This window comes from Xyrauchen texanus, chromosome 23 (assembly GCF_025860055.1).
Source record: "Xyrauchen texanus isolate HMW12.3.18 chromosome 23, RBS_HiC_50CHRs, whole genome shotgun sequence".
Lineage (NCBI taxonomy): Eukaryota > Metazoa > Chordata > Actinopteri > Cypriniformes > Catostomidae > Xyrauchen > Xyrauchen texanus.
The window spans coordinates 5,227,667-5,244,457 of NC_068298.1; the positions used below are offsets into that span (position 1 = coordinate 5,227,667).

Genomic DNA, 16,791 nt, shown 5'->3' on the forward strand with positions numbered 1-16,791 from the left:
TCACACAAATTAGGCACCTGGACATCACATGGCGGCATGTATTACAGATACTCATTCATTTCTCGAGTGTCACTTATATAAGCGTTTCCATTTATAATAATATCCAGAGCACTTAAACAGAACATTTATGTAAGAGAAACTTGCAAAACACGCTGCATATAAAGTACATCGATACTTTAAAGCTGTGGTTATTAGCACGAAGTCCAAATAGCAATGGATGCTATTTACAGTACATTGTGTAAATTGCAACAAAAAGCTTCTGTGCAAATAGTGGCAGATACTATTTGCTCCCCTAATTAAATATTAACATATGATACAGTACAGTATAGGGGCATCACTGCAGTGTGTTCATCGTGTTTATTTAGAGTCCAACAGACACCCTACACCAACCCCTACTCCTAAACCTAACCTCACATAGTAACTATAGTATCACCATGGTAAATGGTCTGCACATATATAGCGCCTTTTTAACCTTAGCTGTATTCAAAGTGCTTTACACTGCGTCTCATTAACCAATTCACACACCAATGATGGCAGAGCTGCCATGCAAGGCGCTAGCCTGCCATTGGAAGCAACTTGGGGTTCAGTGTCTTGCCCAAGGACACTTCGGCATGTGGAGTCATGTGGGCCGGGAATCGAACCGCCAACCCTGCAATTAGTGGCCGACCCGGTCTACCACCTGAGCCACAGCTGCCCCATCTTTTTATTTATTGGTATTTACATTAAAAAAAACACCATATTTCTGTAGTATTAAATGTATGGCTTCTGCCGAAAAATATGATTACTACTATATCACTACAAACCTTTCCGTCAACTCCCCGGCCACACTTGGTTGTGCAGTTTGCCTCAATTTCTCTGCTTCCACAAGACTATTGGAGTACAAATAGCCACACTGTGTGGCAGGTGCCATTCACACCTAGTGCAAATGGTAACTCTGAAACTTTAAACTCTGGTTGACTGGTTTTGCCTCCAGCTGTATTTGAATGTAGATACTTTAATCTGGCGTAGTAATCCAAAGGCATGAAGAAAAACGTGTTTATGTCTGTGCATGTTAATGAAATTGGTAAAGAAATGACTTCCCTTTACAGCTCATGTTAAATTATCATGGCCCATTCGGCCCGTTTCACAGCCGACCCACTGGCCCGCTCGGTTCTCCCAAAGGCCAGTCCGCCCTTAATCGGCCCCAAAGTACGCCGGCCCACCGGGAAAATGCCCGGTATGCCAGATTGCTAGTCCAGCCCTGATTAGGCATATATTTATTTCCCATAATTAAGTTTTTGAACCAGTGAATGTAACCTAAACCCAAATGTTTTTGTTTTTTTTTTTGTTTTTTTACATTTTCCCATTTAGTGCAATTTATCCCACCATTTATATTTTCATTTTTAGCATATTTTGGAAAATAATTATGAAAACAAAATTATTTAATAACATTTTATGTCTAATTTTTAAGCCTAATATTTTGACCTACTCCATTGATAAAAGTGTCATTAATTTGTTTAAGCACTGAGACACAGGTTTAAAATTATAATTATAGAGGAAAAGGAATTGAGATCATGCATACGCATACACTCAGTCAGACAGAGATTGTATACCCCCTAAAAATGGTTTATAGCACTTGCCCCTCAAAATGTCTGTGCATGTCCCTAAATACTGACTCATATTTCTGCATTTAAACTCTCCAAAAATTGCCCCCATTCACTTCCATTGTAAGTGTCTCACAGTACCCCAGATTTCTGCTTTTTTTTTTTATTAATATTATGCCACAGATGCTGTCAATTGAGCTTAACTTGTATTGAACCTGAAATATTCCTTTAAATGGCTATAAAGACATCCAGTATAAAAATGCAAATACTGTACAGTAAAATACTTACAAAACATGCATCATCACATTAAATTATATCTAATTAGTTTTTGAATTCATATGTTTGTGCATGCAAAACATTAAATTGCAAGTTCAGGAACACATTGGTTTTTTTTTTTGAATGACTGAGATAGTTTTGGAGGATTTCTAATATGGTACTAATTTGGCATGGTACTAATATGTTTACTAATATGTCTTTATTCGAAATGACTAGTTGTCTCCTGGCCATGAAATAAAGTAAATAAGAAGTCAAACTTGTACAACAGTTTAAAAGGAAACATCAAGCTATGCCATGCTGTTCAGAATATATCAAACACAGCACAGATTTGACAGGCCATATCTTTATGGTTGTGTTGGACACATCAGACACATGCTTTATTGATGCAAACCTGCCCTGCACATGGTTTGCTGGTAGCCTCTAGCTGCGCCAAGCATGCATCATTTCATCTACAGAAGAATCCTCATGAAGTTTGTGGTCATCTGATGTATTTTCCCTTCGTATTTCATTTGACGCATGCATTTCACATTTTATGAAATTCCGTCTGCCATGCATTCCCTGCACCACTCAACTTTAATCAAATACGTCATCAACCTGTTGTATTTCTTTGTTCCTTTAATACCTGCAGTATATATCCAACAGCTGTCTAGAATTGAGGGAGGAAACACCTGCCCACACAGAGGAGGTGGAGAAAATGCTTCCAAGAAAACTTCAGACTGAGGCTGTGTCTCAATACCTAGTGAGCAGCCTACCTAGACAGCATTTTTGCAAATCATCACAGATGTGTGCAGCACTTTTGTATATCATAGTCATGCAAGCTGACTCTGATTATGGCACTGATGCCCAAAAGTGCTGCTCACTCGTTATGCGGCTATGATGCCCAAGGCAGCTCACTGGATTTGTTGCATGTGTTTATGATGCCCAAAGATGCTGAACAAGTAGACAGCTCACTAGATTTTGAATTAGTTCACTAGGACTTGTCTATGGTGACCAAATTTGCTGCACACACACACCTGTCATGCCCAAAGCGCCTGCTGATGCGAAATGTGCCTATAATGCTCAAAATTGCTGCACATGCATGTCATGCCCACAAATGGCATTTAGGTTGGCAGCTCAATAGGTTACAAGTACGAGGACACATTTGTGATGCCTAAAATGGTTGCATGCATTATTGATGCCCGATGCACACACCTGAGATGTCTAAAATAGTTGCATGAGCCTGTGGTGCCCCAAACAGCTGCATGTGCTTCTGGTGCTAAAAAAGTGCAGTCTAGGTAGGGAGCTCATTAGGTTAAGTTGCTGCACACATCTGTGATTCCCAAAAAATACTACAGGCACCTTTGATACCCCAAAATGCTTTGCAGGTTGGTTGTTCACTAGGGTTTGAAGCTGCTGCATGGGCTTGAAGTTTGTATGCATCTATAATTTCCAAAATACTGCACACACACCTGTGATGACCATAAAGAGGCACACGCATATCCTAAATGTGTTTTGAAGTTGCTGCATGCGTCTATGATGCCCAAAACTGCTGCACAAGCCTTTGGTGCTCAAAAGTGCGGTCTATGTAGGCAGTTTATTAGGTTTTGAAGTTGTTGCATGCAATTAGAATGTCCAAAATTCTGCACACACACACACACACACACACACACCTGTGATGCCCAATAAGAGACGCACGCACGCATGCATCCCGATAAAATGCTGCATGTGCCAATGATCTCCTAAAATGCTGTCAAGGTATGTAATCCACTACATTTGAACATTTATGTATGCATCTATGATGCCCAAAACTGATGCATGTGCCTAAGATGCCCAAAAGTGATTTCTAGGTAGACAGCTTATTAGATTTTAAGTCCAAAATACTGTACACACCTGTGATATTAAAAAGGAGGCACACCCATATGCCGATAAATTATGCCCAAATGATTTCCCAACGATAGCCAAAAAGTGCTAAGTAGACAGCTCATTAGGATTTGAGACACAGCCTGAAACTCCTCCAGTGACTCGTTACGCGCTATGGGTGTGCACTGAGAGACACTGATCTACTACCAGTCTAGTCACGCAGTTCGTGGTGTCTTTAGATATGAGGAACAAAAACACTGCCAGACAGCCAGTCAGAGGCTGTTTGGGAGTTTTCGCTGCGTGAATGTTATTTTAGGCACACATTTGCGCACGCACGGATTAGTCGCGCGCTGCTCCAGTGTTTCATCAGTGATGAAAGTTTGTGGAAAAACTCACCATTGCCATGCTGAAGGTGCAGGGATGTCATCCAGGCGTGGCTCGGGGAGGATATGGATGTCTATATAAATGACTCGGTTCACATTGAATCACAGATGAAATGAGCGGCTCTCTCCTGTCCGGTCTCTAAGCGCACAAGTTTTCCTCGTCATGGCAGAGGTGACTGGATTTCTCGGGAGCATCGATCTGGATTTGCAGGCGTTTCCAGCGCTGGGGAATGTGCCTCTGTCGGACGGTCTGAATGAGAGATTGGGTCTGATTGAGGGCAGACTGCAGCGCGGATCGCTCACGGATTTTGGGCACCTGAAGGGCATCCTGCGCAGGAGACAGCTCTACTGCCGCACCGGCTTCCAACTGGAGATATTTCCTAACGGGACGGTACACGGAACCAGACAGGACCACAGCAGATTCGGTGAGAAGTCCGTCAATTAGCGGTTTCAGGCATCATTGGAGCGCGCACCGGGGTCATCATACGAAACAAAACAGCTGCCTTTTCCAACTCATTTCACACAATCCATCAGACAAAGAATGGCCTTTATAGATATTGAATTGCTTTGGCATATCAGGCTAAATGTAATGTGTATTGGGATATAGGCAAAGCTTTCACAGAGATCTGATATATGGACATTAATGCACGTATAACAGTTATAGATATTATTTGAGCTTACATGTACATGTATGTTAGCCAACATATATGAAAACGTAGTAGTTGCAAATATACTTTATGTTGTATATAAGTAGAACTATGGCATTTAATGAAAAATATATGAGCATCATGTAGTGTGTGTGTGTGTGTGTGTGTGTGTGTTGCCATATATTAGATTTCTGAATGGGTAACAGGGTTGACAGTTTAATGCTTCAGTTATGCATTTCTAATGTAGTGCTCAAGGAAATTAATGGTGATATTTCTACAAATATCCATAATTGAATTATCAATAGTTTAGTATACAAAATCATTGTGACAGTGTTAACAATTTAACATCATCAGCACTCCGATATTACCAAAATATAAAGTGATTTACTTGTCCTTGCAGATGTATAACATATGAAAAGCATGAATATGTCATTATTATTAGTTATAGAGCATTAGTGAATTAAGGGATGGTTGTGGTTGGCACAAGTTGGCACACAACTTGGGGACACTTCCAAAAATCTAATTCTAAAATATATACAAACCTTTACATTTATATCATATATATAGATTTATATAATATATAAATAACATAATACTCTCTCTATAGGTTTATGTAAAATATAAAAAATAAATAAAAATATTTAAAGAAAAATGCTAGCATTTATTTTCATATTTTTTTTTATATACATAACTAAAATTATTATTTTAATACATACACATACATTATAGATATATATATATATATATATATATATAGGTTGGGGACAGGCCAAAAAAGCAAACAGATAAATAAAAACATACATTTATAAGTGAAGATATGTTCAGAAAAATTGCCTGTAATAACATACTAGCATACAGCAAAGCTGGTGTCAGATATTCATTGTTAAACTTTTAAAAAAGTTTTTTTTTTAATGTATGTATTAATGAAGGACACAGGACATTGGTTTTGTAGAATGGCCTTCCTATATGATGCCCAAAATGCTCCACGTGTCTATGAATTGGTAAACACACCATCCGTCAATCAATCAATCTGCTGTCAATCACTGTGTGTTTGTGCGTGGCATGCAGATAAACTCCTATGTGGCTCTATAACAGGAAATCAACTGTTTCTTCACTCAAAAGTTAAGAACAAACACGTTTAAATGTTTAATTCGACCGTTCTGATTGTCACCTCTGTTCTTTCATATTGCAATCGCATGCAAGTGCAAGACATAACTTGTATGCATAACTTTGGCAGTATTCATGGGTGCATATCTGAACAAAGACGTAGATCTAAATGTCTGTGGTACAACAAATAGACTTTCTTCACAATATTGATTGTTATTGACAACTGTATGTTTTTCTGAAATTGGGGCCACAGGGATATATGCCCCCCCATATACGGTGGCCCAAAAAAATGGGTTCTTAATGATATTTTGAAGACTAAGTATTTGGACACTTTGTGGTGGTCCAGTGTTAGTAGAACGGTTTATATGCTGAACTCCACTTGTCTGACTTTATACATCCACTAAAAACCACTAAGACACCAGTTGCCTAAAAGTCATCCCAAAATAGCCCAGAAAAATGAAGTTAGATCTGAGAAAAGCACTAGAAGCATTATTGCCACTCGCTTTGATATTTTACTGTCCAATGTGATGATATTCAGACATTGTAAGTGTAGCTTAAGTGTCCAAAGTGTGCTTTTAGTGGCGGTAGTAACGGATCTCTCAGACTCGCACTCGAATTGCCCTTGGCAAACTTCAGCGCAGGGTCGCAGGACGCAGGTGCCTCTCTGCAGTGGAAAACAAGCTCCCAGCGTGAGCCTGTTTTTCTCTGAAAGCGTGTTCAAAGGACCTCGTCCGACAAAGGCACAGACACTACTAATTACAGCACTAATAAATCAGTCAAGGAGTGCTTGGTATTTCAATGATAAACATGAGACATTTTTGCATGGCTCGGATCCGTAATCATCGTGCAGGTGCAGCCCTTGCTTTGGAGACAAGAATAGCTCTAAATTAAAGCATGACCACTGTGGAATCCAGCAGTAATGCTTGTTTTTAGGTTGAGACAAGCTGCTTTACTGGATTGGGTGGTCTGCGGTCATGTTTCTGGCATCCCGAAGGAAAACGTGAGGCATTTGTCGGTAATGTTGTGAGCTGGCAGTCTTTGATTAAACGCACATGAGACATGCCTGTGCTTAACTGCTTCAGAGATTACGGTGTCGTCGATTGGCATCCAAATCACAACATACTCTGTCCAGGTGGTGGTAAAAGGCCACAAAGGTGTAGTATTTGCTCGTCTTTAATCAAGAGTGTGCAAACAGCTGGTTTCTGCCAAGGTTGGGCTGGCGTACACTGAATCTCTGCATCGTGATGCAGATATCTTAAAAGGGACAATTCACCCAAAAAATGAAAACTTCCATCATTTACTCACCTTCATGTTGTTCCGAACACCTATGACCTTCTTTCCTCCACTGAACGGAACAGGAAGAAATAAACAGCCTTAGTCACCATACACTGGGAGTGGATTGTGCCTCACTCTAAAGCTTAAAAAAGGACCCAAATGTATCATCAAAGTAGTCCATGTGACTTCTGCGTCATATTCCAAGTCTTCTGAAGGCATAAAGTTTGGGATTCGTCCACTGCATAGACTACTTGAAACCAGTGTTGTTTAAAGGAATGTTCCAGGTTCAAGACAAGTTAAGCTCAATCTATAGCATTTGTAGCACGTTGTTGATTACCACAAACTTTACCACGACTTTTGCTATAAAAAAAAGGTGGTATGGTCCCTGCAAACCCTGCTGGAAAAATAAGAAAAAGAATAGCTGGTCACTATCATATGTTGTGTTTTGGATGCTAGTGTTGTAGCTTGTTCAACAAGTGACCAACTTAAGTTTTTGTCCCCTGCTAGACCAGCATCAAACCAGCAAAAACCAGTCTGGACCTGTCCACAGGGAAAAGCTGCAATATTTGAATCGACTGCTTACTACATCTCCCTGACACTCATAAACTCCGTTGATGCCCAGCTGTGCTGCAGTTGTAAAGCTGTCTGTTCAATGTCTGACACGTGTTATTCTGTGGCAGGTATTCTGGAGTTTATCAGTCTGGCCGTCGGGCTGGTGAGCATACGAGGCGTGGATGCGGGCCTCTATCTGGGGATGAACGAGAAAGGTGAACTCTATGGGTCGGTAAGTCAAGTCTCTGTAACACTCTCACACACACACACACACACACACACACACACTCCAAACAACATGCACCAACACAAGGTTCTGAAGAACCTTCATGCTCTATGAAGTGTACCATCAGGAATGTAGTCGGTGCTGGAATGGAGAGCAGACGGCAACCCACCCACCAGCCCATAGTCTGTTTCCCATATGATGCAGATGTACATCATTAAACCAGACAAAACAAGCCATGTTTCCACTGCCGCGAGCCCTGACCTCTGATCAGTGGGGTCTGCTCGCAGCCTTGTCCATCTGGCTCATCTTGTTTGTGTCTTTGCAACTTTTAACACAAGACTGACCCCTCGGCAAGAGCGCTCTATCTCGGCCTCTTCGTTTTGCTCCATGCTTAAAATATTTACATAATTTGCAGGGACACATGAAGCGTGTAACATATACACACCCACATATTGTGGATATACGAGCTGAGAGTGTGCTTGGCTTTGTGCATTTCTGTGAGCAGTTGCGCGAGGAACGAGCGTCTCTCTGCTGGAGTGCACAAATGGTAATGGAAAGACCTGGAGATGAAAGTGTGTACCAGGACTTGACTGACTTTTTGTATTCTATTCTAGCAGAGAACCATATATAGGAAAATGCGTCTAGCCTCCCCCTCCACAGACTTCGCCATGCTTGTGGGAGAAACATGCTATCAGATTTCGGCAGACAATAAGCGGGGGCCCCAGCGAGTTTCTGAGGATCTTGAGTTAAAACAAACCTATTTAAAGCTAGAAAAGAGATGACTTCACGTGTAACGCGATAGCATCCTATTAAAATCAAGACTGTAAGCGCAGGTCAGCGTGTAATCTTGCTTCGAATCACCTAGATTCAGGCCTGGGTTCAGCACGCACATTTGAATGCAGATGCATTTTTGTTTTCGGAAAGTTCAAGGAACCAGAAACCATTCCCTCCAATATGAAAATTCTGTCATCATTTACTCACCCTCATGTCATGCCAAACATATACAACCTTCTCTCTTGCATAGAACACAAAAGGAGATGTTGGGAATAAATGTGACTGATACTGCCTAACCATTTACTTTAATTGTATGGAAAGAGGATGCAATGAACAATCCTTTTGTGTTCAAATCCTTCAGCACCCCCCCCAAAAGCTGATGGTGCCCTAGGCAACCGCCTACTTCTCCAATGCCTAGAAATGGCCCTGCCAAGGGGGGCACCAAAAAGTCCACTGGCTGCCGTCCTTGCACATTATACCTTATTCCAGGACCCGATAGCAGTTGCGGAACACTCTCCCTGTAAGACAAATACTTTGTGTCTAAAAACATCACGGTTACTGAGATTAAGCGAGTAGTATTCGGTTGGTCATGTGATCCTAACATGACAGCCCCCATGAGTGGCCCCTCTCCATGTAGAATAAAACAGCTTTTGTAAGGTTACTGATATGACTGGAGTCTTCATCTCATGTGCGTCCTCAAAATGAAAAAAAAATATATATATATTCATTAGAAGTAAACAAATTCATACGGAGGAAATAATGACACCTTTAAAAAGTGTGTTTTATATTGTCATTGGACTAAAACAAAAAGAACATTAAAATATCTCCATAAATATTTTTGATAAATTTTGCAGTCATTTTTTTTTCAATCATATTTTCACTATTAATTTTGTAAACATAAAAAGAAAGATTTTTAAGTACATGCATATGTACTTTTAAAGTGCTTTCAAAATATTGTCTGAGGCATTGCAACCCCGGTAAGCAAGCAAAAGATTACAGGTAAAAATTCAAGAAAATATTAGATATAATGATTAACAGTGCATTCAGAAGTATTCAGACCCCTTCATTTTTTCACATGTTGTTATGTTGCAGCCTTATGCTAAAATGCTTTAAATTATTTTTATTAATTCTTTCACATCGATCTAAACTCCCCATAATGACAAAGCAAAAACCAGATGTTTGATAACTTTACAAATTTATTAAAAAGAAAAAAACTGAAATATCTCAATGACATAAGTATTCAGACCATTTGCTGGAACACTTGCTAGAAGCTCAGGTGCATCCCATTTCTCTGGATCATTTTTTAGATGTTCTGGTCTTTGATTGGAGCCCACCTGTGGCAAATTCCATTTATTGGACATGATCTGGAAAGGCACACACCTGTCTATATAAGGTCTCACAGCTGAAAATGCATATCAGAGTAACCAGGACTCTTCCTAGAGTTGGCCGCCAGGCCAAACTGAGCAATCAGGGGAGAAAGGCCTTGGTAAGAGAGGTAATTGAGCTCCAGAGATCATGTGTGGAGAGAGGAGAAACTTGCAGAAGGAAAACCATCACCGCAACACTCCACTGATCTGAGTTTTATGGCAGAGTGGCCTGATGGAAGCCTTTCCTCAGTCCAAGACACATGAAAGCCTGCTTGGAATTTGCAAAAAAACACCTAAAAGTCTCTTAAACTGCGAGAAACAAGATTCTCTGGTCTGATGAAACGAACATTGAACTGTTTGGCCTCAATTCCAAGCATCATGTCTGGAGAAAACCAGGCACCGCTCATCACCTGTGCAATACCATCCCAACGGTGAAGCATAGTGGTGGTAGCATCATGATGTGGGGGTGTTTTTCAGCGGCAGGGACTGGGGGCTGGTCAGGGTTGAAGGAAAGCTGAACGCAGCAAAATACAGAGATATCCTTAATGAAAACCTGTTCCAGAGCGCTCAGGACCTCAGACTTGGCCGAAGGTTCACCTTCCAACAAGACAATGACCCTAAGCACACAATCAAGACAACGCAAGAGTGTCTTAGGGACAACTCCGTGAATGTCCTTGAGTGGCCCAGCCAGAGCCCGGACTTGAACCCAATCGAACATCTCTGGAGAGACCTGAAAATGGCTGTCCACCAACGGTCCCCATCCAACCTGACAGAGCTTGAGAAGATCTGCATGGAACAATGGCAGAAAATCCCCAATCCAGGTGTGTGAAGCTTGTTGCCTCATACCCAACAAGACTTGAGCCTGTAATCGCTGCCAAAGGTGCTTCAAGGGTCTAAATACTTATGTCAATGTGATATTTCAGTTTTTTCTTTTTAATACATTTGTAAAGTTATAAAGATTATAAAAAGAAAGTTATAAAGATAAAGAAGTTATAAAAATCTGGTTTATGTTGTCATTATGGGTTATGGAGTTTGGATCGATGTGAAAAAAACAAATAACAATAATAAAGCATTTTAGCATAAGGCTGCAACATAAAATGTGAACAAAATGAAGAGGTCTGAATACTTTCTGAATGCATGGTGTGTGTGTGTGTTCGTACACACACACACACACACACACACACACACACACACACACAGACAGATTTTATCACACTAAAATCATGTTAACAAGTATACTGTTTACCTCTTGTGGCTATACTTTTGAAACAGTATGTATTTTATGGCTTATGGACTGGTCCCGTTCACTTGTGAGTGCCTCACTGTAACCAAGATTTTCAAATAAACAAGGGATGAGTTGAAAATATTTCTTGTGGTAATCAACAGTGTGCTTCAAATGCTGTCGATTGAGCTTCGCTTGTGTTGAACCTAGAACATTCCTCGAGGCTATTTTGTGCCAAGTCATCATGCACTACTTTACTCCAAGGGCATCTAAACTATTAGTTCATGGACAGATGGGATGCCCCTGGGTAGATACTCCAAATGTTTTCAAGTCAGAAAACAGATCATCGCAAATCCTTTAGTGATTGTTCAAATCTAATTAAACAGCCATATATTAATCACCTGCATCTTAACCAGTATTTGTTTCCTGGCTTATTTTTTACAAACATTCTCAACTGTTTAAAACATTTCCTAACAGATCTTTCAAGGCTGACTTTATCTTAAACACTCTTTAAATGCACTGCCTTGACATCAAGACTTGAGCCTGGCCCATTGCATGACTGTTTTTTGGCAGGAAACATGTAGCCCCAGTGTCCTCCATTGTTCTCCGTGGTTTAGTCAGCCAGTGAAAGTTCAGCTGCTTAACCTGAAGCCATTGCTCATGGAGTTCTGTCAGCGCTGTAGTAGTAGCAGCCCACACAGACTCTCTCAGGCTGCCGTGTTTGTACGAGACGGCCTCGTTGCATCATGGGGGAAGCAGACGAAGAAGCTAACAGATATGAAGGATGATTTTGGGTGTAAACTGCAACGCTTACCCGTAATGACTTTCAATTCTCTGGTGCAGCGAGCACCTGCTGTCTGGCCCGAGATAGTTTCCACTCTACTCATTTTGTAATGGTGACAAGGGTAAAGTGTGCGCTGTGAGAAAGAAACCGTAACATGTCTTCACACACTCAAGCTTTCAATGCATCTGGAGCTTTGGAAATGGGGAGGTGCATGCTACTTCTAAAACATGCGGTCACATGCTTACACAAGCTGGGCGCTCTTGATACACAGAGCATAGATTTTCAACTCAAGCCATCACACCACAGGATGTTTGGTTTAGGATGTTTCTGATTGGGTTATGGCAGGAACAGTGTTACACTTTTGATTTATCATCTTAGACCTTTACTGGTTTATCTAGGTGAGGCAGTTTATAGTGGCAGGATACAAAACCTTTCCAATATTGCTATTGTAATTGACAATTGTAATTCTATAATTATAAATCTCCAAAACGGAAGCTGCATCCAAAATCACAACATTTGTCTACGCCCTTTTTTAGTGTAATGCTGCATTCATGTCCTGTTGGACTTACGGGCTGACAACTCTGAAATTCATCTTGGAGCCATTCACGTTCTCTGACTGAGGAATTATTTGTTTCTTTGGCAATGTTCTTAATGCCAAAACAGATCTTTATAGCTTTGTTTATGATGACAGCTAAATATTTAATCACTATATTAAATCACCTCTATATGCTCCAGGTAACACTTGCTATAATAAAATAATAACCTTTAACTGTTGAGATTGCAGCCATATTGGTTCCTTTTAAATGATGTCATAATGGTTTCATAATGATTACAGGTTGTCAATTCAAGTTCTACGGGGGGTCCTGGGTAGCTCAGTGGTAAAGACAATGGCTACCCCCCATGGAGTTCATTAGTTCGAATTCAGGGCGTGCCGAGTGACTCCAGCCAGGTCTCCTAAGCAACCAAATTGGCCCAGTTGCTAGGGAGGGTAGAGTCTCATGGGGTAACCTCCTCATGGTCGCTATAATCTGGTTCGTTCTTGGTGGGGCACGTGGTGAGTTGAGCGTGGATGCAACGGTGGATGGCGTGAAGCCTACACACGCTTTATGTCTCTGTGGCAACGCGCTCAACAAGCCATGTGATAAGATGCGCTGATTGACGGTCTCCGATGCAGAACCAGCTGGGATTCGTCCTCCGCCACCCGGATTGAGGCGAATCACTAAGTGACCACGAGGACTTAGAAAGCACATTGGGAATTGGGCATTACAAATTGGGAGCAAAAAAAAAAAGAATTCAAGTTATACAAAAGACATGAGAGTTCTTTACAAATCCGACATGATGTGAACGCACCATTAGTAGCGCAATTAATGCGTCCACACTGAAAATACAACAAAGAGTACTAAAAGTAATTGTAATTAATTTTGAATGGGGAAACTAGCAAAACGTATGTGAAGACAGCACCTTGCAAACGTGCATGATGTATAGTATGACAATTGAGTCCCAAATTGTATACATCTGCACTATTCGACAGAATTTGTGGAATAATGTTTATTGAGGTTATAGCGAGGCACGTACAATGGAAGTGAACGGGGCCAATTTTTGAGGGTTTAAAAAAGGCAGAAATGTGAAGCATATAATTTTGCTTTCACATGACGTGTTAGCAATGTGTTGGCCAAGTGCTTACATTAACGTACGCACATTTGCATCCCATAGTGTTCCATTTGAGACGATACTACACTTTGAAAATACAAACACGACATAACCGAGTGCATAATCTGTCATTTGTGACACCTCTAGAATCTAAATCTAAACAATCATCTTTTTCTGGTTCTCTTGCAGAAGAAGTTGACAGCAGAATGCGTGTTCCGCGATCAGTTTGAAGAGAACTGGTACAACACGTATGCGTCTACGCTCTACAAGCACGCAGACACTGGGAGATACTATTACGTGGCCCTAAACAAGGACGGCTCCCCTCGAGAAGGCAGTAGGACTAAAAAGCATCAGAAGTTGACTCACTTTCTGCCCAGGCCAGTTGAGATCGAGAAGATACCCCAGGCATACAGAGACTTATTCCAGCATAGGTGACCAGAACATCACCCAGAGTTACTGGGTTGGAGAGGCTTGGATGGGAAAGATGGACACTGAGGAACATTAAGAAACACAAGACCTTCCTCCTCACAACTGTTTATATTTGGGTTCTGGTCCAAAATCAGGAGCCCCTCTCCAACGTTGACTGAGATAAACAGTATGTGTGTGTCCTGGATGGCTCTGTTTCCTCTCCTTTAAGGAGTTTAAACCACAGAAGAGGGAACATTCCTGCATCCAAAGCTGGTAACAAAAGATGACTTGAGAAAGAGGTGTTGACTTCAGGGCCACATGACACATGTCATGGAAATGCCCTTTCTTCAGACATTGATTTGTGGGAGCAACACTTTTCTGTAAAGTGGACCACAATTTGGGCATGTTCTCACTGGAAACATCTAGAGATGACACTAAAAAAGTACCTAAATGCCTTCATTCCTTTGACCAACAACTGCCTTAAAGGTGAACCTGGTGTTGAACTCATGTTGAAAGGTCATGAAATGTGGACGCAGCACTTACCAAGAAGTTGGACATGGGACACGTACCCCAACATTCCTGTTGGACATATGCAAAGCAAAAGCTCTTCAGATAAACATACCATTAAGGACACTGCAAGACGATGAAGAAAAACGACCAGCTTTTACTGAAAAACAAACAAAGAACATCTATTTTGAATGAAAAAGCAGCACTTACCTTAGGCTTATCTCGCTCCCCACTTATGTTACAAAAGCAGATTCACTATGATGTTTTGGCATCTACTAATTTTGGAGATTCAAACTGTTAATTATAGAAAACCTTTCCAATTGCTAGAAAAAGTGAATACAACTTAGGATGTAATTTGAGGTACAAACATATGGTGCTTGCAGAAGGGTTTGGTAGAGACTTCGGTCTATTGACTAAGAGTGACTTATAATGTTCAGGCTGTCAGGAACATTATTAAAAACGTAGGTGAAAGTCATGTAAATATGGATGAGCCTATTTATGAGATGTACAATATATTTATTTTCTACATATAAAGTATAATTATAAATCTCTATATAAATATATTTATTTATTTCAAAGACTTTATTTTGTAATGAACTTGAAGTTATCGAACTGTAGATTCTACTGAAATTATACCGAAAGGCTAAACCATTTGACCTGAATGATAGACAATAAAATTGTCCTGCTATTAAATATTTGTCAGTGAACATATTTGCAAGGATATCCATGTACCAATTAAAATCTAAGAAACACTGAATTGAGTTTGATTGCAAACGCAACTGTTATGGCAAGGTACCCATTAACATTATCAAAGGATAAAATAAAAGGGCCGGCAAAGACAGAATCCAAGTTAAGACCATTTCCTTTGCTGGTTTTGGGAAAATCCTGTGGTTTTTCAGGCAATGTGTTAAACTTAGTTAAAAGTCCTACACTTTAAAACGCTTAAATTAGGCAAAATGTTTAATAATCAAGCATATTTAACAAGCATACATGCATATTTTGATGGGCAATTGAATTCTGCAGGAATTCAAGTTCTGCGTGCACGTCCACTGCAATACCTTTTTATTTGAAAATGTATTTCTTTTGCTACATTTACACCCCTAATCCAAATTTGTAAGCCATTTTTCTCCAGCAAAAATGGTGCTTTCCAAAAGTGCTCTCCGTTAACTTTTACTTTGGAAAACAATGGCATTAGGAAACCGAAAGCAGTTTATCAACTAAAAATGGATGGTAAATGGTCTTTACTAATATAGCGCCTTTTTAACCTTTAACGGTATTCAAAGTGCTTTACACTGTGACTCACACACACACACACACACACACACACACACACACACACACACACACACACACACACACACACACACACACACACACACACACACACACACACACACACACACACGATGGCAGAGCAGCCATGCAAGGCGCCTTGAGGAGCAACTTGGGGTTCAGTGTCTTGCCAAAGGACACTTCGGCATGTGGAGTCGTGTGGGCCGGGAATCGAACCCCAACCCTGCGATTGGTGTCCGACCTGCTCTACCACCTGAGCCACAGCCACCCTGTAATGGATGGGTGTGAAAGTGGCCTAATGGTGCATGTTGAAAAGGACTGTAATCACAAGATAACAATTACAAAAGCATTTTCATAGAACTCGTAATTACAAGCTGTAAACTCTTCTATGAAAGCTCTGATTTGAGAGATATGACGTTACGTAAAATGGAACTAATATGGCTGATTTCTGTGTGATTTGCCACTTTTAAATGAAGTGACAAAAAGTGACAAATGTTTTGCTGATGTCAACCAGGGGCGCAGTAAGGGGGGGCGGTGTTTAAACTTATTCGTATTACTATTAAAACGTCCGATGTAGCATAACCTGCGTTACATTCGCTTATTTGTCAATAACCATCATGAGGCTACCAGCATTGGTCCACTATAGTCCGCTATTCAATGCCCCACCATTCTTGAGCCCCCCAATTAATAAATCTCTCCTGTGCCACAACTTGAATGGAGCATGAGCTTTCTTGTGGTTAGGACTGCCTCAAAACACAATCACTAAAACATATAGTCATTAAGATACACTAGAGGTCGGTGAAAGCGCTGCTCATCAATCTAAAATAAAACGCTTCTGACACCCTCTTTTAGAGAAAAGCTTTACGTAGAGGGTGGTCGGCACACAAACTGGACTCAA

At 40.7% G+C, this 16,791-nt stretch overlaps 1 protein-coding gene across 1 annotated transcript; it reads left to right on the forward strand.

Annotated features, from left to right (window-relative positions):
- The first annotated feature begins 3,953 nt into the window (after nucleotides 1–3,953).
- fgf16 (fibroblast growth factor 16) lies at nucleotides 3,954–15,804 on the forward strand. Its single transcript, XM_052088996.1, has 3 exons — nucleotides 3,954–4,506; nucleotides 7,791–7,894; nucleotides 13,875–15,804. Exons 1-3 carry the CDS (start codon nucleotides 4,245–4,247, stop codon nucleotides 14,118–14,120), a joined length of 612 nt encoding a protein of 203 aa, XP_051944956.1. The 5' UTR covers nucleotides 3,954–4,244; the 3' UTR covers nucleotides 14,121–15,804.
- Nucleotides 15,805–16,791: the final 987 nt, after the last annotated feature.